Source organism: Cheilinus undulatus, linkage group 8 (genome assembly GCF_018320785.1).
Source record: "Cheilinus undulatus linkage group 8, ASM1832078v1, whole genome shotgun sequence".
Taxonomy (NCBI): Eukaryota; Metazoa; Chordata; class Actinopteri; order Labriformes; family Labridae; genus Cheilinus; species Cheilinus undulatus.
Window position 1 is genome coordinate 18,942,029 of NC_054872.1, and position 21,034 is coordinate 18,963,062.

The 21,034-nt window shown below is 39.8% G+C and overlaps 1 protein-coding gene across 4 annotated transcripts in view; it reads right to left on the bottom strand.

Moving 5' to 3' along the window:
- The window catches only part of triob (trio Rho guanine nucleotide exchange factor b), a 173,541-nt gene that overhangs the window by 10,871 nt on the left and 141,636 nt on the right, over window positions 1–21,034 (bottom strand). For 3 of the 4 annotated variants that reach the window (XM_041793001.1, XM_041793000.1, XM_041793002.1), the window contains 14 exons: window positions 8,204–8,490; window positions 7,948–8,118; window positions 6,319–6,414; window positions 4,105–4,253; window positions 3,864–3,930; window positions 3,676–3,779; window positions 3,431–3,500; window positions 3,010–3,099; window positions 2,825–2,917; window positions 2,666–2,716; window positions 2,420–2,497; window positions 1,975–2,166; window positions 1,615–1,792; window positions 502–1,403 (listed from right to left, as the gene is read on the bottom strand). In XM_041793001.1, coding sequence (XP_041648935.1) covers window positions 502–1,403; window positions 1,615–1,792; window positions 1,975–2,166; window positions 2,420–2,497; window positions 2,666–2,716; window positions 2,825–2,917; window positions 3,010–3,099; window positions 3,431–3,500; window positions 3,676–3,779; window positions 3,864–3,930; window positions 4,105–4,253; window positions 6,319–6,414; window positions 7,948–8,118; window positions 8,204–8,490 — 2,528 coding nt within the window. The remainder of the gene's footprint in view (window positions 1–501; window positions 1,404–1,614; window positions 1,793–1,974; window positions 2,167–2,419; window positions 2,498–2,665; window positions 2,717–2,824; window positions 2,918–3,009; window positions 3,100–3,430; window positions 3,501–3,675; window positions 3,780–3,863; window positions 3,931–4,104; window positions 4,254–6,318; window positions 6,415–7,947; window positions 8,119–8,203; window positions 8,491–21,034) is intronic. The other variant, XM_041793003.1, reaches the window with a different exon arrangement.

The following is a 21,034-nucleotide window of genomic DNA, read 5'->3' on the forward strand; positions in this document are numbered from 1 at the left end:
TGTGACAACTGCAAACTTCACACTTCATGCTCCCAAAACAGCAATTTGTTTTAGAGATCCTGAGCTGTAAGTCTGACCAGCAATTATAGGTTATCACATGAGAAAAAAATCTAACAGGAGTAAAAATGGAAATACTTTAAGAGGAGAGTTGTTGTTTTCTATTATTTGGTAACTGTTAGTGTCTGACAGCTGAAGTAAAGAAGCAAACATACAGAAGCTCAGAGATGTAGCAAAGAAAGCAGAAACAACGATTGTTTACAAGTCAGATCCACACTGTTAGTACATTCCTGAAGATCCAGAAATTTCCCTTTCACACACACACTGTCGGTGAAGTTAGTGCACTCAGAAAGCCGTTAATCTCCAGCGTGGTAGTCGTTGCAGGTACAAGCCATTCTCAGAGGCAGCGGCAGGATGACTGACAGTTTGACAGCCTGTCAGCGAGGGCGGGGTTAGTGTTTAGTGAGGCCTCGCTGAAGCCTTGGTCTCAATTTGGCATCTTACCCCGTTGCTCTGGGTGGAGTGTATGGACTGCTCGCTGGTGGAGGAGCAGGTGCTCATTCGGTCTATGTCCTTACTGTGAGTGGAGTGGCGGTGATGAGAGGGCGTCCCATGACTTCCTCTGCCCAAAGAGTCCCCGCCGCCTCCAGTACCACCGGTGGTGTCGCTGGGATAGGAGAAGGAGCCAGGCCGGCTGGCGGGAGAGGGGGGGACCATTGCCCAGAATGGGGTGCTTTTGTGAGCAGGGCTGGAGGGGATAAGTGGCTCCTTTACTCCTCCCCCTCCTACTGGGGACTGCGGTGAAATCAGAGGGGAGACCGTCCCAACTCGAGGGCTTTTTAGGGGTAAATTGAGAGGAGCCACAGCCATCTGTGGTATCCCAGCTGTTGGATGTTTCTGAGCTTCCTCAAAGCCTCCAAAACTCGGTCTGACACAGCCGTCAATGCTTTCTGATGGCCTGTTACTGTTATTACTGTTATTCCCATGAGGACCATCCAGTCTCCTCATCTTTGGCACCTCTGAGGCTAACAGCTCCCCGTTTATGCTGCTGTCTGAGAAGGGATTAGAGGGATGGAGGGTGGACTGAGGGTGGCAGGGTGACCACATACCTGCTGACCTGTCGGGCCCCTCAGGACCCGGCGGGTGGTGGTGGTGGACGGGCTGGGGGAGGCGTGAGGATGGCTGAGGGATGCGGGAAGGTCGGGAGCGAGGGCCACACAGGGAGGAGGAGCCATTTCCCGAACCTCCAGAGCCACCGCCGCCTCCTCCACCACCCATGTTGGAGGTGCTGTTGGAGCTGCTTCCTCCTGGCAGGCCTCCTGTACTACTGCTGCTACTGCTGGGTGGAGCGCCTGGACCGCTACCACCAACGTGGTTCCTCTGGTACTCTATGGGGGACGTCAGAGCTGTGGGAGAGGACGAGGGGGCGGATTAAACTTAGCACAAAACTAAAATTTACTGAGACAAAGGAATTATTATTACCAAATAATCATTATTATTATCATCATTAAATATTGTTATTGAATTGAACACCATTATTGTCCTTTTTAATAATCAGTTAAAAAGATAATAATCATAAAATATGATGGCGCTGTTGCGTGCAATTCCATCTCTTACCATTGAGGAAATTGCGCTGGTTTTCCAATATCTGGCTGACTTGGTGGACCCAGACTTGACTGACGCCGGGGCTGGTTGAATGCAGGGTGTACCTCTCCAGGTTGCCACTAGATGATCTAGAGGTGAGTGTAAACTTGCAGGGGTCTTCAGTATTTTCTTCTAAACCCAGCCAGCTCACCTAGACAGAGAAAGGAACAAGAAAGAAGAAAATGGTAGAGTGAGGAAGGAGAAAAGTGGCAGAGCAAACAAAAGTTGTGAAGAGAGATGCAAAAATGTGTGGAAGCAGTCTGTGGCTATTCCTACAAAACTAAAGGGAAATCATGATAGTGGGGCTTTCTGCGATTTTTTGAGCTAAACTACCTTGATGCTGTTCTTGAAGAGGTAGCCAGGAGTAGAGAAGCCCTTCTTCTTGTCTAGAGGCTCGCTGAAGATGACTATCTGCTCAAACAAGAACACTCTCCTCTCCTTCATCCTTGACAGAAGTCCTCCATCCTGGTCAGAGACCATGAAGGTGTCTTGTAGGAGCAATCTGCCCTGAGCTACAATTTTACCCTGCAAAGATGAAGGAAATGTGGCAAGAAAGCTCTTTAACTTTTATTCAAACTTACATGGCTTGTATTTTAAAAGCAAAGACAAAGCAATGTTTAATAGTAGAACTAATATACTGTCTATAAAGAAAATGAGTCAACACTAACACCTAGTGGCAGTTCATGGAAGTTACGTACTGATTTCTGAATAGTCATTTTCTATATTTTGTATATTTGTCCAAAAATGAACAGACAGAAAGACACAATCGTAGTCTTACTTCAAAACCTTGAAGTCGTCCAACATTCATCATGTCATTGCAGCGCTTGGGGACCACGCACATCACCTCCACAGCTTTCTAAAGCAGAACATATGAACAAACAAACTTTAAGTGGCAAATTCACTGCACGACAGACAAGTTAATGTGTGTATTGTGACTTCAGACTCAGGTATCAAGCTCAAGTGCTCACACAAGTACTGTAAAAAATGTGAATAGTTTTATGAGAAAGCCTGGATGTTACATTACCTCCAGCTCTGTTGTATCCACTCCAGCCTTCTTAGAAACTTTGTAAAGATCCTGATTAAATGTCAAGAAAAGTATTGATTGTTAGGATCAGTGCCGTAATTTAAGTATTGTCTTTCCTGTGTCCAAATGCTTTCAAAGCAAAGCCCATGGTGGATTTACCTTCAGTAATAATTGGTACTTCATTATACGTTGGACAGGCTTGATCAGCAGGTCAGTGATCTGTAATCTGTGGCCCAATCGCTGCTTTAAGTCCTGGTAAAAGATCAAAAAATAATTTTATTACTTAGATGGTTTGACAAAGAAACAGATCTCTAGGTTTAGGTGGGTGTAAAATGATCTCTTACTTCAAAGTAGGTGTCGATGTACTCCGACACAATATGCTCAGATTTAGGTTTGTTTTGGCAATATACGATGTACATGTGCAATCTCCTCTCCTGCAATTAGACCATAGACAGAATGCACAGGAAGTATTAAGAAGCAAGAAATGTATTATCAGACTTTCCATCAGTCCATTATCTATACTGCTTTTTCTGTATGAGCGAGAGGCGGGACAGAACCCATGCATGTATGGGGAGAACAGGCAACTTCTTGATTTCAGCCAGGAACCTTGTTGCTGTGAGACGACAGCACTAACCACCGCACCAACAGGTAGCCAAAGAAATATGACATGCCTCAGTGAATTTTCTTTTCAGAAGTTGGTAAATGTGTTCGCTAATCCACTGCTGAGCAGAAAACATGAAGCAAAAACGTGAACAGGCTCCTCACCTGTTTGATGAATAAAGGAGCCAGCCTGTCTGGATCCTCCAAACACTTTTCAAGCTCTGCCAGGAAGAAACTGTGGACAAATAAATATTAAAAAAACAAATCATTTAGCCTGCAGAGAAACACTGTACAGACTGTTTTTCTAAATTTCTTGCTGTTTATTTTCACCCTGGGGCGATTATGCACTTGTACAAATATTTGTAGTGGAATTTGGAGGCTTTGTTAAGTGAGATAAACCGCGTGCGTACTCTTTGTGCCAGTCATAGATCTGATGGATGTTTCCAAAGACGATTTTATCTTTTCCTCTCATGTCATCTGGAACTCCCTCTTCTTTCATCCTGCTCATGTAACCCTGGGGAGAGGAAAATTGACACATTTGTATTACCTTTACCAAAACTGATAAAATAACCGTAGCAATCTTCTGAGATATTTTTACCTCCACCACTGATCCCAGATCTCTGACATAGTCTCTCTCTGTCTCCACCAGCTCCAGAAGCACATAACTGAGAGACACAAAACAGAGGTTGTCACTGTGTGATACAAACATAATGCACTTGGCTGCGGATGAACTTTAGAAGTACTCCATATAAGCACAAAAATGACAGGAAACGTGATTGATTGAAGTTGAGCAGGTTTTGTTTATGAACACACAAACAAGACACTGGCTTATAACTCACTGTCTTCTCTTGAGGAAGCCAGACTTGCGCTCATCCACTTCATCGATGGGTGAGGAGGAGGAGAGGAGGGAGTTGTCTGAGGGGTTGAGGGAGGGAGAGCTGCTGTCGCCCTGCTCAACTGACAGCGAGCTGGGACGATCCTCCAGAGACTGAAAAACAGGAGGGGAAGAAACAGGACAATGATGAGTTACAGAAAAAGAGTGTCACAGAGTGTTTGTGTATGTTAATGTATAGGGCAGCCATTCACAAACTTTTTTTATCAGATGACAAAAAAAAAGAGACATGAAAGAATCTAGAAACATGAACACACATATTAACAGTTATATTAATGTAAAATGAATGACAAATATCATAAGATATGAATCAATTTCAGTGGAAACCAAATGGAGGTAAAAGATGAGGTATTTAACTTAAATCAGTATGAGCATGTAATATTGTTATTAGAAAGCTGTGGATATTTACAAGTGCTACGCCATCCTGAAAAGTTGTTTTATAAGAAACAGTTTCACATAAGCATGATAAAGTAAGCAGGAATAGAAAATTTTAATTATTACTATTAATATATAACATTAATAAAAGCTACAAGATCATGATGACACTCAGGCAGTATCAAGAGAAAGATATGCACATTAAGAGGTGGGACAAAGTTATTTCTTTGACTTACAAGTAAGTCTCATGTCTTTGGTCTCAAGACCCAAGTCATGTCCCAGTTAAACACTGGCAAGTCCAGAGTCAAGTACAAAGTCTTAAACTTTGAATGCTGTAGTCCTAAACAAGTTGTTAGCATTGTTTGCCAAATGAGGTAATGTTGATTACATTTTCCTTAATGTTCTGCTTTACTTAATCACTGTAATTTCCAACCTCACCAACCTAACTTGCAAGCATAAAAGGTCACTGCTATTCTAATGTTATCTAAAGAACTGCCTTGCAACAAATATTAGCCTTGACTGTTCACTGTGCAAACTGAAATGTCATACGTTTTTTTTTTTTTTTTTCAAATGAATTGATTAAATGCACTTTTTGAAAAACCCCATGTCAAATCTCAAGTATTCTCAAGCCAAAGGGTTCGAGTCCAGGTTAAGTCACAAATCATTGGTGTTTGAGTCCAAGTTGAGTTTTAAGTCCTTTATGACATTGCCACATGAAAAAAATGTATATGTTTGAACAAGGAAACATTTTGCTGTGAGGCAACGGTGCTAACCATTGCAGCACCAAGCAGCCAAAGTCAAGACCAAAACCAACATTAATCAATCAGTTATTAGCATTATCAAGAACTATTGTATTAGTATGTAATAAGGACTATAAGAGATAACAGATTTAAATGTATAAATATTTCTATATTCTACATAAAGAACAGTGAATAACTGAACTGTACAAACTCACTGGCAATGTTTCAGTAACTTAATGTTGTCAACATGGTTTGATTTTCCTTATATTACATAAATATTACATCACATTCAAATTCAACATTTGAGTATTGTTACCACCATCATATTTTATGTTCATGTTTTGAATTTTAACATTTAATTACCTTTATTTCATCATTTAGAATTCATTATTGTGTTTTCGTAGTTTTCAGTTAATTTTTTTAATCAACTCTTATTCATAGCATTCTTTATTTTTTTTTTAACCTTAAATGTGGATTGTAGGGGAGGAGGTGGTTGTATTGTTTTATTGAGTTTCTGTAAATATATGTTCTTGCACTGTTTCTGCATGAAAAGTGCTGTACTTATAAAATCTTATTGATTTCTTGACTGATAAATGACCTCTTGCTGCCCACTTGCAGTATTTGTAATGTCCACCAGGGGGTGGCAGCTCACCCTTTTGGAATCACTGGCATAAAGTGTCCACGTTAGGATCTTTTCTAAATCAGCATTGTGTTTTGGTTGTTTTCTTTTAGATCAAAAAGAGCCTGGATGCCTCTTAATGATGCTGTTATTATCCTTATTTTGTCTGCAGTGAATGTAGGCCACTATGTGTGTTTAAGGATATTGGTTGTGGAGTGAAGTGACCATTTGTTGGAGGAGCAGACAGCCGGCTTAGTGAGTCACAGCTCTGACAGCTGACTAGTATGCCATGATACCATTCCCTGTCAACAACACCAGGAAAGACTGTTTGTGTGTGTTTATGTAATTCTATCAGAGTTCTGCATAAAAAATTGCCACATTTCTTTGTCATTGTACTTGTGAGTTTTGTGCTTAATTTCTGTCTCACCATCTTGCTCTTCACTAGCTCTTCAATGGCACTGACCAGTTCAGCAGCACTGGGAGTCTCTGAACTGCTGGGACGAGCGGACAGACGAGATGCAGACTGAAAAAGGGAAAGAAAATATATTGGGAAGGTTAATGGTTATGATTTAAAACATGCCAAATGTAAATCTTGGCAGTGCTCAATGCATACAAGAGTCATACATTTTCAATGGCTCTATCTGTATATGCGATCAGGCTCACCATTGTTGAGTTTGGACCTCGATATTCCACATGTCCAAATAAGGACGTGGTGAGTGTGATCTCCCTGATAAATGGGTTAATTAGGGGCCAAGTTGGAGCCAATCACAGGCTGGTGTCAGGTGGACAGGGGTTATGAGGGAGGTTTAGGTTTAAGGGCAAGCTTTAGGTTTGGACTGCTCTTCAAGCATGAGCATCCTGATTGGTCAAACAACTTATATATACAGCAAACAGTGTTGCTCGATACTCCATTAAAGACAAAGTTTGCCTCAGCAGAAGAGCCCAGTCTGAGTATAGTGGCAGGCAAAGGATCCCCTGATCCAAGTTCACACCTTGTTACATATAAATGGAGTATTCACTTCAGCAACAGCACAATCACACTTCAAGGTAAGGACAGTTAGTTGGTGAAAGACAGAAGACATAAAAGGCAAGAAAAAAGTGAAATAAAGAAGGATCCGAAGAGAAGATGGTGATGTGGATTTACATGGAGAGATAGGGAAACTGGGAAAGAAGAGAAGCAGAACAGAAATCAACATAATGCTGAAGGTAGGAACATGCAACCATCAAGAAAATAAGAGAAGAAAAGAAGTTATTAGTGCCAAAGTTAGACTTTTATAGACATTATTGTTACTATGATCATAAATATGCAATTGAGTAAAGTAGATGATTTTTGATTATCATACTAAATCCAAGTTATAGTTTTTAGATCTCTGGGAAATTTTCCTCAAGATCACTCTATCTTGTGTTTGCCTGTATCCACATTGTTAGAACCAACATTACACATATCTACAGAAGCCCAGTGTGGACATGCACCAGTTCATCTTATTTACAATCATATTTTTCCATGATAGCGAGTTGATTTCTGCTGTTCTATCAGATATCTTCACTTTATGATGGATTTATTTGGCACTTTATGTCAAGAGAAAAAAAATGCTTTCTTGCAATAACTGAACAGTCAAAAGGCCAATCTCTATGAGAGACCAAATCATAAAATGCCATGCTATAATTTTCCACACTAATGAGCTGTGTTAAGTATTTTCCTATGTTTGTTTGCAGCTCTGGGGATACTGGATAAGCTAAAATGTTAAAGGAAACAACCCAAAACTAACCCTTATTTCAAGAAATCTTAGAAAAAATATATGAATACATGTCTGCATAGTCGCCAATAGTAATACTAGAAAACCAACACAAAAAGAAGTTTTTGTAAAAAAGTTTGAATGTTGAAACCTGAACACCTACACATCTTGGCTGGTACCATGGGTCTTTTCATTTAACCATTTTCTGTGACTGTGTATTGATACTTTCATAATATAATAAACCTTTATTTATTTTGAAAGCAAACTCTAAACTTTTATTTTCATGTCTTCATTTTTGTAGATCGCCCTGTGTGACCCACCTTGTCATCCTGGGAGTCAGGCTGCAGCAGACTGTGCTGCTGGATGGCCATCGGGGGAGGTAGAGGAACAGCATCAGCCCCTTCCTCTCCTTCCTCCTCGCCGCAGCTCTGCATGCCTGATGAGGAAGACTTGGACAGGGTGCCACTGCTCAGACCCTCATTACGCATACGCTGGAGACAAAGAGAGCAGCTGTTAGAACAAAAGTGCGCCATTTAATTTTTTGGTGTAGTTATCCTCTGTTTAAACAGTTCTTACCTCCTCCAGGGTCTCGTCCTGCGGTGTGGCAGCGCTGTCGTCAGAATCTTTCTGCGAGCCTGGTATGGTGTCCATGTTCTTCCTCGTGCCCTCACGGTTCTTCTTGTGCTTGTGGGCGAGCTTCTTGACGTGGCCATCAGCTTTGCCAGAGCTGAGCCGCCGTACAGGGCTGGTTAGCCACTTTCTCAAGGTGTTCCCTGGACGTTTTGGGCCTGGCGAGCTGTGGGGACCAAGGGTTTGGCTGGAGCCTGGTTGAAGGGCGTCGTTACTGGATACAGATAAGGTGTCTAAGGAGAAACACAAAGGATGAGAATAATAGCATTAATAACAAAGGTATTGAGGCAAATCTGAAAAGGTAAAAGGGCTGTGTCAGCAAAGAAAAGAATTTAAGATAGGCCCACTCCTTTAGTCTCATATTAATCCTGAAGAAACAACAGTCAACGTGTATGTATGTATGAATATGCATTGTCTAGAGGGCTAGAACACCAAGGACAGATATGCTACATGATACAAATGTGTTTGTCTTTGTTTGTTTGTTGTGTGTTTGCATGTTTTATATGCAGTGGGCAGCCTGGCCTCCTCCTCACAGCGATGGTGGCTCCTTTGGGAATATGTAGGAGGAACGCTCCTCTCTGACTACTAAAATGATGCAAAGATAATTGAGACTTTGTCTGAAAACTTCTAAAATACCTTCACCTCTCTTTCACACCTGTCTACTCAAAACATTTTTACCTTACTCATTTTTCTATTCAATTTGTCTTACATATCTTGTTAGTTTTATGTAAACATCATTAAAATGCAGCTAAAATCCAAAGAATGAAGCAACAAATCCTTTCAAAGGCTTAACAAGCTGAGTGAAGAGACTGATAGGGTTAAGGCTGGATTCCACTTGGTGCTGTCACACTACAACATGATCCCTAATCTGACACCACAAGGCATTGCTGTAACAAGACCTTTCACCTCCTGTAACACTCCACAATGTAATGAAAGATAGCAGCAACATTTAAGAGCTTTCCCTCACTTTATTGCCGATTCAAGTGAGCTAGGTAAAAGAAAAATCCAAAGCTTTTCTGACTATCTGTTCCCACCAAGGCCACTTTATTTACTCGTAAAATGATGTTTTTGTCACTTTAATACAAAGCTGATAAAAGCTAAGGTTGAAGTAAAGCAGGAAATTGTTTCTTGGTGTAGGAGACAATGTTTTTGTGATTACAACATAACTTCCAGAGGAAGTCATGTTATTCTTGTGTTTCAAATACATGGGCCAGACGTGGCCATCGAACAGGCCGGGTGGATCTGGCACCGTGTAGTTCCTGTAACTAAAGTCTGAATACAAGGTGAGGCTTTCTGTGTTTTTGGTTCTTGTGCTGTAGCTCGACAAAAGTTTTGAGACATTCATGCTTCAGCCTTGGCATCATTAAGCTAGTCAAGTGTTAAAAAAAGATGCAGCTGCTGAGCATTAAACATGTGACCAAGCTGAATGGCTCTTATAAATGGCAGGTGTGGAAATCTGTCCTTCCCTCATTGGACACTTTTACACAATGCCTGAATGTATGCATCTGCATGTGAACGTCATTCAGGCTGTGGGAGACTTATTTTTACTGCGCCGTGCTGATATGAAGCATGTGTTCTCACATCGCATGCAAGGGAAGAACAAAGAACAGCTCCAAGAATAACAAGCTTCTCCCACATCACCAAGCGTTTTTTTCTCTGACACTCCTCTCACCATCTCAGCCTGACAAAGCTAAGGTCATTAAGAGATATCTACAAAATAACCTGAGCGATAAGTCATGATCTTCCACCGATTCTGATCTTTCAGCTGCCTCCTGTAAGATTTCTGAGCCATGAGTCAGGCAGACAATAAAGTGAAGGCAGAGCAGGCGAGAACACATCTTCTTTATCCTGTTTTCATTCTGCAATTTAGTTTAAACCAGACAGAAAGTCAAATTTATCTCTCAAGCATGAGCTGATCTAGATCTATAAATCCCACCTAGAGGGCAAATTTAAAGGCAGGAGGTGTGGAGGGGTTGTCATCTTGCTTAAGGGTAAATTGATAGCAGATAACCTCTTTTGTCGGCACAAATCTCTGCATGCAAACTCACTGTTTAGAAAAGATTTAGAGAAAGTGTGCAAGTTACCTGCATCCGCCATCTCCCCTGCAGAACCAAATGAAAACCAGAGACACTTTCATTTGTTACGATACTGTCCTGGAATGTTTTAGTCATGGGTGTGATCACAGAGCTTATGTGAAGCAGTAAATCTGATGATACAGGAAAAACTGTGTTTATTACAGTTAGTTCTTAGGAATGCAAAAACTTTTAAGATTTTTTTTCCAGGAACAAGATGCAAGAAAGAAAGCAAAATTCTTTGGAAAGCTTAGGCAAAAAGATACAGCTAAAAATCTTTGCAAAAATTCAGATCTTGACATGTCTGTATCTAAATTAGTACAGTTCAATGCAAGGCACTCAACAAGTATCTTTTCTGTCTGCATTTGCAGATGGTTTAACTTATTAAAAGCCAGTCAGGCCCTTTTTTTCTGCCCTTTACACCTCAAAATTAAGCAGCAGCCTCTGTGTTTAAACATTGGCCCCATTGTGGAGGTGCAAAAAACTGCAGTTCCTTGAGACTTCACTCAAGGCTGGCTGCAGAAGCACTGGAAGTCAAATATACACACCCCATGTTACAATGCAGGTTTTAACAGCAGAAAAATGCAGGTTTTTACAGCTTTTTTTTCTGCAGAAATACAGCATTAACAGCCTGCTTCAAAAGACCATTTCTAATTGGAATAGTTTATGTCTTATGGGCCAACTGTAATTAGAGTGAATTCTTTATATGAATTGTCCAGTTTTGGCTGTAGGAAGAGTAGGATGTTGCTGAAAATGGTGGCAAACCAGCAAGGAGCTTTTTTTTTTTTTTCGAGGCTTCAGACCAATCTTATCTTCTCTGTCTGTTACTGAACTGATCCTAAGTTATTTATAGAATGCATTTTTAATATGTAAAATGCTGTGGATTCAAAGCCCCTGTCAGGGGCACAGATGGCCTAGAGGTTAGCTTGCATCCCATATACGCGGGCGGCCTGTGTCGAGTCCAGCCTGTGGCTTCTTTCCCATATATCTCACTCCAACTCTCCCATCCCTATTTCCAACTCTATGTACTGTCCTCCCCTCTAAATAAAGGTGAAAAAAGTCCCAAAATGTATCTTAAAAACACACAACAAAGTCATTGTAAGTAACCAAAAGGCCAATGTCACTCGGGCTTTGTCCAGTACTTTTGCAGCCTGTGCTTAGTGCAATACAGTTTTCCTGTGAATTAGATGAAACAAGCTTATTATACATTTAATGATACATTTCTTGACCAGAAAAAACACTGGCTTTGTTTGAATTTGTGCAATGTTTGATAAGCAGTTCTGGATCAGAGGATTGTGAATGAGTGTCTAAACCAAAAATGTACAGAAGAATTAAGTGGATACAAATTCTATTTAACTCCATTATCCCATCATAAGGACTTATTTTTTTTCTATTTCCTTGTATGTCAAAGCTTTTGTTCTAAATAAATATATATTTATTGCATGCATTATTTTTGCATATTTAGGTAACAAAACAGAATATTAATAAGCATGAGTGCCACTTAAAAAAAGCCCTCATCTACGCTCAATTATATAGAAACTACGTACCATACAGATTAATGTACACATAAATAGTAAGTAAAGAAATATATGGAAATAAAGAAAAAGACATAAATAATACAGACGATAAATGGACCCCATATTTTTCAAAAAGATCCTGTTTTTGTTTTATAATGTCACTCTCTCTAGAGGAAATACAACAAGCCGTTGTCTAACCCAGGGTGTATTATTTGGTCTCTTTATGTTACTCCATAAAAAGTGAAAAGTTATAAAGTTGAATAAGTTAAGTTTTGATAATTTTACTAAGTTTGCTAACCTAAAACTAATTCATAAATGTTTAAATAATCAGGCCCCCCAGGTGCTCAGTCACCTCATTGTTCCTCTCAGAGTTTCTGGCTCTGTAACACGTGGAGCGTCTCATGGAGACTGTAATGTACCATTTCCTACATCCTCACTGGGACAAACAGCATTCTCTGTTCAGGGGTCAAAATGTGGAACGCTTTACCAGCAGAGCTCAAACTGGGATCCAGACTGGGATCATCTTAAACTTGGACTGAAGTGGTTTTCAAAGAGGACTCAGTCTTGCAGTCATGGATGATTATGCACTTCCTTTCAAACTTTATGCCATTGTGTGATTATGTATTTTATGTCTTTGTGTTTTGTCTCTGTAATATTGTGCTTGTTTTGTGTGAATTTGTTGCCTTTTAATGTTTTAATGTTGTGTATTTGGGAATTTTATGTATTTTAAAAGCCCACCTAGGGATGGGCATTGCAAATTAGCTCAGGCTACAAATGCTATAGTGTGTGGCAATGATTTACTTGCTTCATACTTGTCCCTATACAAATAAACATTAAATAAATAAATAAATAATGTTGAATCCCCTGGTTTGAATGACAAAGTTGGCTTTCCAAAGATAACAAGGTAATCAGTCAAGAAATTACCAGAATTGCTCACTTTTACTGGAAAATGGAGTAAAATAAATGCATGCATGCTTGTTCTCCCTGGACTTTTGTCATGGTGTGTTTTTTTAAAACTTCTTAAATTGTCCTTTCTCTTTGTTCAGTCTTATGCTTTGTTCTAAGGCCAAAACAGCAAAATATTCATAACACAAATTTGAGGGGTTACAACAATTAAAATAAACTTAGGTCACAATTTTCATTTAATGGTGGGTCCAGGAGCACAAACGGCTGAGAACCACTATTTTAGATATCTGAAAGGATATTTTTAAGTTCAAAAAGTAAATAACTGTTGGTGATCACTTAAGCCAGGTTCATATCTGCAATATAAAATACTATAAATGAAAGACAGCATTGGTTGTGGACACTTAGTTGTGTACAGAGTGTAAACACTTAAGTGGTGCAAACCACGAAGCCAGACACAGAGGTCAGGACTTCTCATGTAGAACAAACAGACCGGAGCCACACTGGGGTCATGACCTAACATGTTAACATGCTGTTAGCAAGTACGCCTCATATTTTATATCAAAGGCCCGAGAGCGAGTTAAGGAGACAAATATTTTACAATGTTGTTGACACCAACTGGGTTTCTGGTGAGAAATAAATGCTTCCATCCACTAAAATGTATTCAAATAAATAAATAACAAATAATAATAATAATGATGACATAATAATAATAACAAACTAAGATCAGCAAATTTTGTATATTTAGCATATGATCAATCAGACTGGGTTGGCTGTATGTGCGTTAACTGGCATGAAAATAAAATAAAGCATGAGTTGTGTGAGAGTCATGGCTACAATGTTCACACTCTGATGGTTAGATTAGCATCCACTCCTATCAACATTCTGATTGGACCGAAGATGTCGCGCTAAGAGGGGTGTAAATAAATGAAACACAGGGTCAGCAGCCTTGACACATTCCTCCTCAGTAGAAAATAACCCTACAAACACATGCACACACACACAGGGCTTGACTTTTGCCCCATGCCCTGCAGGGTTTCTTTCATTGTGGAGACACCTCATGAACAGCTGGTCGGGCTAACACTCATGGGAAACAAAAACAGGGAGACACAAAGTTTGTTTGCAGTGGTGACTCATTGGACTTTGTCCTACACATTGTTTTTTTGTTGAAGAATTATATTTGAGTCGTAGAAATGGACCTTTGAGTTCAAGTAAAACTGCACTGACTGTACAATTTGTTCAAAGAAACGCATCAAGACGACTGCTTCAAAAAGTCAAGGGAAGTGAGCAATTATCTGAGCTGAAACAGTACATTCGGAATAGGTTTAACTTCTGTTAACAACTATAAAGCTTGTAATACAAATGCAAAATCCCAAATGTAGATACTAAACAGAGGCCATATGTTGGCACCGAGTTAAAAGTAAGCAATGAGAATAAAAACATTTTGGTAAAGTGCTTCCAAGCTCCAAGAGACTAGACTGATTCCAAAACCTCTATGATATTTACATTTGTATCTCGTGTCAATATAAATTGGCTGTAGGGTAAGTAAGTAAACTAGTGTCAGTCAGGGCCATTTGTGGAGCCAGGGGGCGGCTTATAAGGCTTTAGCCCAGGATGTTTTCTCAGATGCCTAGAATCTTTAAGGTCAGTAAAATATATGCTGTTGCTGAGCGTTATGATCCATACATGCAAAAAGAAATAGTTAATAGACAAATGGGTCCTGGTGATCACAACATGGATATGACATTCTTGCAGCTGAACTGACACAGTCAAACTGTTCTAACGTCTAAAAGTTCATTTACACATTGTCGTTTAAAATGTACTATTTAGCAGTGTCCTAGATTTCAACAATTTCTGCATTGAGACTGTAAACAAGGTCACAGCTTGTGCCCAATAATAAATGTAATCTCTAAATCAGCAGTAAGATGTGCTAAAAGCCAGCATGAAACTAATAAGACACAACAGATTAACACCTACTACTGACATCAGTTCATGGCAGCATCACTGCTGATGTTTGTCAAAAGGGCTAATATTAACTGCTAACAATGTTACACTAATGCATCTGTGCAATCCTGTTTTACACTACATTCCTTCCCTACATTTAAGTTTAAGAGATAAATATCACAGTCTCTTCCTTTTTTGGTGGCAGAGGTGAAAACTGCAAACCAGCATCATGTTGTTTATAGTTTCAAAACCATGACAGAATTTTGAACACAATTATACATACATACAGTGCTTAACAAATTTATTAGACCACCACCCGAAGTAAGGTTTATGCCACAGCTGCCCCAAATTAACAGCAGTGGTGAAAACTGATAAAACCAAAACCATTTTTTAATGTTTCTGCAATGGTTAATACACAATATGTAGAAGCTCTTTAACCCAAATGATATTTTTAATGCTAAAATATAATTATTATTATTATCCATGAATTTTCAAATTTACTGATTTACAAAAAAACTGAAAAAATAGTAAAGCACATTGTAATATCTTGAATAATATGTCAAATTATAGTTATTTACTTGCATTCCTGAACAGAAAAATGAGTTTCAGTGGTTGAATGTTATGCTGGATTAATTTCTGACTTCTCAGAGAAGCCCAGTGAGCCGGCTCAAATTTGGGTATAAAAAGGTGAATTCAGTTTGAAACTCCTCATTCCTGTTCAAAATGCTTAAACGTGGAGAGCTCACTGAAAATGAAAGAGTCAGCATTAAAACACTTCATGATGCTGGATGGTCTGCATATAACCTCCTTAGTTTGGGGTTAAGCCCCAGGTATTTAACAATCCTAACCAGGGTTGTAATGACATCAAAGTTTTAAAATTTGAAAGATACTTGTAAATCCTAGTAAATTAAGCCACTTCCAACCTGTTTCAACAGCACAGCTACAGATCTAAATCCTTGGTATACAATACCTGGCACCTTTGTTTTAAATTACAAAAGTTTGCTTAACAACTACTGCACAGGATTTAAATAGCACAATAAGGCGTAGATGGCCTAGTGGTCTATCCACTGTCCTCCTCTCTAAACACAGACCCAAAAAGGCTAAAAATATAGCTTTAAAAATTGCACAAAAATACAAAAAAGTCAGTGATTTTGTGGAATTCAGAAAGTGTCACCTCCTCTGCTCTCTTCCTGTTTGTAAGAGATGTAAAGGTAAATTCAACACAAAACAATCTTGACCAATGTCAGTGTTTCCCAACCTGGGAATAAAAATCACTGGTGCTTTCTTTCTTTCCTTATTGATTGCTGTTGATTCAAAATTTGAGGAAAGATCTGCAGTGTTTTTTCAGATACTGAGCTGTTTTAAAATACATGATGGCAAAAAACTATAAATGTACTGGAAATCTGGACAATCTTCAGTGTCAAAAGCAACATGTTTTCCTCCTGGTAATGTAATCAATAGACTCAAAAGAGAGCAACATTAAGAGAGCTGTGATGGTTAGAGAAGCCATACACTTAAGTATCTTGATATTGCACAGGGCAAAGCAACTGCACATTGTATGCAACAAATCGGGCATTCAAATAACAAAATTTCTGTTAACAGCCTCTGCCATCTGCTTCAGAATAAATGAGTCAGCAATGATACCAACCATAAGTGATAATATCCTCTCACTTTAACTCTGTGGGCTGGTATTTCTGAGAATAAACCCACCAAGAGTCTGACAGATGCTCTCCATTGCATCCTCAGATGTTTGCTAATTTATCTGCAAGCTGCCGACATGCCATCATAACTCAGTCACTCCTCATTCATGCTACTGCAAAGAACATGTCAGATTTACAACTTAGTGTGTCTGTGCCAGAGTCTCAGAATAGGAGGGGAGGGGAGGGGAGGTGCTGTGGTACAACTAAAGTGATCCTGAAAGTCTGCGCAGCTCCACCGAGGCATGCCTGGGATTCCAGAGGTGTCACCAGGGGAGCATCTTTCCTGCGGTCTTATCTTACCCCAGAGAGGGGATCCGAACACACACAAACATCAGTCGGTGCGGTTGGAGACGAGTGGCTTCAAGGGGTGGAGGTGCAGCGTGCGGGAAAGCTCCCGGGGGTTTGGCTACTAGCTGATTTGTAAAAATGTGGACAATGCTGAAGAGGGTTTGCCACCAACAGTCATAGTTAGGCAGGGCGTGGAGATGGGATGGGAGAGTATTTACAGACCATTAGCTACACATTCTAGGAAAAAACTTTATCAGGCTGTTCATGACTATTGACACAGAAAAAGAGGGAATTCTCATTATTTTGTTCCCTCCTGAGATCTGCCCATCTGTGCAGAACCCCCCTGACCTGACATAGATAGGCACAAAGACATAATCTTGTCATTGTGATTTCATCAGATTTAATATCTCATCAAATAATGATGCATTCACTAAATTACTTTCACCATCATAATGCCACAACATAATCCACACTTGATTAGTGAATGCCTTCTACATCCCACCCATTAGAAAATAGCTGATGTGGAATCAACAACACACAAGGACAAGCAGTCAAAGAGCTGAATTAATTTTTCTAGTCTTTGCACCACTTGAAACTGTGATATTTTTGTCCCTGCATGCCTTTAGAAGACATACAGCATCACTTTGTTATACAACCACAAGAGCAGCCTTCATTAACATCTTGAACATCATGCACGACTAAACTGGTAAACAAGATTAGCTTGTCAGTTATGGTATTTCCCTTCCTCAACTTTACAGATTTTTCCCGCTATACAGTACTAAAACACCTGGAGCTGCAGTTTTCCTTACATTACAAATAAAAACTGAATTTCATGGATTAAATACAATCTCTAAATCAAACTCTGGTGAAGAATACAAAATAAGGCATATCTTTTGTCAAGCAAAACATACCCTATAAAAGAAAAATGCCTGCTTAGATAGGCATAACAACAGAAAAAAGGTTCATGCCCTGTGTATTATGCTGTCACTCATGCTTCAGACATGACCAGTGCACCTACCCAAGTCCAGCAGCCAGAACTTGCAGTTGTCAGAGTGTCCTCTCTGTGCTGAATCCATGGTGTAGAATGGGTTTAAAGACACTAAAGACTCAATTCCACGGGCCATGTCAAGCAAATAATCACAATCTCAAAACCTGAAATACCCCTTTAAACCATCTCCACAGATATGAGACTTTAAATCCCTATACAAAGTCCAACATTGTTTCTAAACTGCGTGCAGTTAAAGAAAAAATCATTCCTCATGTTCTCTGTTACTTAAAATCCAGAGGGAAGGTGTGAAGTCCAGTGTGAGGAAAAGGAAAAAGTCAAATGCAGCAGCTCACTCTCTCTCTCTCTCTCTTTGTATCTCCCTTCCTCCCTGTGTCCCTCCCTCGCCTGTGAGTGGGCTGCCGTGAGGATATTGGGCAAGCCTCCACTGTGCCGCTCCCGTTCCAACGGGATGTCTGTAAACATGCAGCGCATCTACCGTATTACCCTTTGTAGGAGCACCCACTCAGTTTGTGTGGGCGGGTGCATATTTTACAGACATTAGGATGCATACACGTTGTGCGGTATGCTCTGAACAAATATAGACTCGGTTATGAAATACAAGACAGGAGACAAGCATAACAAAGGGGAAAAAATATGGTTAGTGAAAAAATGTGCTGATTTTCAAGGTTTCAGAACATCCCTTGAGGGTTTTGTAAGACTTTTGTGACCGCTGCTAAATATATTTAATTCAATTTTGCTACATTTTCAACTCACACTGTGCAGTCTAGAGAAGCTGTGCAGACCAGATGCACAAAGATCGCCCTGTTTAACCATGAGTGAGTGTTGGTGTGTCCCCCTGGGGTAAACACACTGTCCTGAGCGCGCACAAACTTGTAAGCCTGCACTTATTTTCTGCTCCTTAAAGCCTTTTTTTTTCAACAATGGCACTGTCATTTATTCAGTAAATTCTTGTACTTTTTCATAGATGCTCTGAGAATCAACCTGCATTCTTTTAAAAAGGGGAATTCCAATAATGTAATTAGTGCAGAGGGGAATGCTGTAAACTTACACTAAAATTAACTAGAATGTGAAGGTTTGCACATGTTTCTGCAGCTATTTTAACAACACAGGAAACACAGAACACATACCAATTGTGACTGACTTTAAAAAGTCATACAAAAAGAGCAGAAAACCAGCTGCCTCCTTTATGCTTTGCAGGCTAATCCCACTCTTACAAAACAATTCGACTCTAGTTATTCCCGACAGAAACATCAGCCCCCCAACAGTCAATTATTCCTGCCTATGAGACACAGCAGGAAAAGAGGCGACTTCCCAGAGAACTCTAATCTTTTAAACCCGTCACCCTTCCACAACTCTGGACAAAGTGGCCCTCATGGTCGGCACACAAAAGCGGACAAAGTAGCAAAGATGTTTTCTCGTCATCCTTGTCTTCTTCCTCCTCCTCCTCAGCAACAGCCTTTCTTTTTTAACCGCAGCAACCCCTGCAGTGAGAAGCTCCTTTTCATCACTCCCTCTGGCCACCCAAACACACTCACAGATACAAACACTGAGGGCGGGTTACGCGCAACCAAGAGACGGAGGAAAGCCAGATAAAAACAAGAGCTTCTGTAAGCAAACAGAAAAGAGAAACAGTAAAGCTGTGGTAAAATAAGCAACAGGGAAATTCTACCCGTCTTCCTGCTCTGTTTGCATAAATCACTCACATCCAAAGCTGTGACTTCCTTTATGTTCAGTCCATGTATCCTGTAATTTTAAATACAAATGCAGGCCTTTTTCATGATGGCAACAAAGAGGCTGCCAACAAAAATCTGTGTATGTTATATTACCATAGAAACAAGCATTGCAGCAGTCTCCCACTTGAACAGATTAAAGAGGCAGAGACACGAGCAGACATGATGACAGCAGCTCATAACTCCAACAGACAGAGTGTCAAAGGAGGGTCAGGTATGAGTATAGAGTCCTGTCCTCTTAATTTCCTCTGCATTTATTCTGTGTTTGGTGTTTTAGCACTGGTTACATTATGTTTCCTAAATATTGTCAGAGGAAAAATGACAATGATATTTATGTATGGAGGGGCTGCCAAATCGTGGCAACGACTTAAAAAAACATTAATTGAATGATATTATATTCACAGTTAACATGATGCCTCATTCATTTTTCAACATCTAACCTTGCAAAGCAGATGGATTGTTCAGATTCCATGTCTGCCATCAGGCATATCCATCTCACAAAGCTCTAGTCTGAAACGATTATGCCAGGTTCAGATTTTTAAAATAAATGGAGAGAAAGAACCCACGCTTAAAACTTTTCATGACAGAAAAGATGTTTTTGCTCTTCTCCTGACCTGATTTGGCGTGAGTTTGCAACTGTTACAGGCAGGGGTTAGTTAAATACATGGCTTGGATGCAGTTCTAGCGGCAGTTTTATCAGAACTGGGCCACATTTCATTATTAAAACAAGGGCAAAAAGCTTTTCTTGGCAGAGAAGATGTTTTTGCACTTTTCCCACTTGGTCTTGGCATGAGATTTATCCATTAACAAACCCCACCGTTCAGAAATTATGGCAGCGCCTTTCAAGGTAACTGTGCATGCCAACTACCTTGTTTTGTCTTGTCGTTCTGATTGGCCCGTAATGACCGTAACAGGCAGAACATTCGTCCAATCACCTTCTGAGATTTTTTGAAAAGTCCTGCCCTTTCCAAACTCTATGGATGGTTCCCCAGATTAATGTGTTATATATCTATGTAATAGATATGTGAAACTGTCTATCTGGCATGTCAGGTTATACAATACTGGCATCAAATGCAGATGAGTCTTAGGGCCTGTGTCCAGAGCTGTTCCAAAAGTTGAACCCTTTTAAACTGGGAGTGCTTTTTCACTCAGGATGCTTAGCGTTGAAGAAGTTGGACAGCATTGATTTTGTACTTGAAATAAATACTGCCAGTGGAAAATACTAGGGATGCATGACACTGGATTTTTGCTGATATCCAATATGCCAAAATTTACAAATCAATTTTAGTCTATGCTGGGTTCGACACCAAAATTTAGTTCAGACCTAAAACTTCAATCTTTAAAACACAATTTCATGTTTGGGGATGAGCAAATTAACAGATTTCCTTTCTTAAAACAACTTCAAAGTGTAAGGAATGATGACAAAGAAAGAAAAACTTTAGCTGCTGTTGGTCTGTTTGTCCAGCCCAAAACTCCACTTGTTTGTGTGAACGGTCAATATTTCCAGCTGACACAGGCAGATTTAAAGGGCCAAAATATTGGTTCTAAGTATTGGCAGAAATGTTTCCTATCTGCTGATATCTATCACTTACTTTTTAAGCGAACATCTACCAA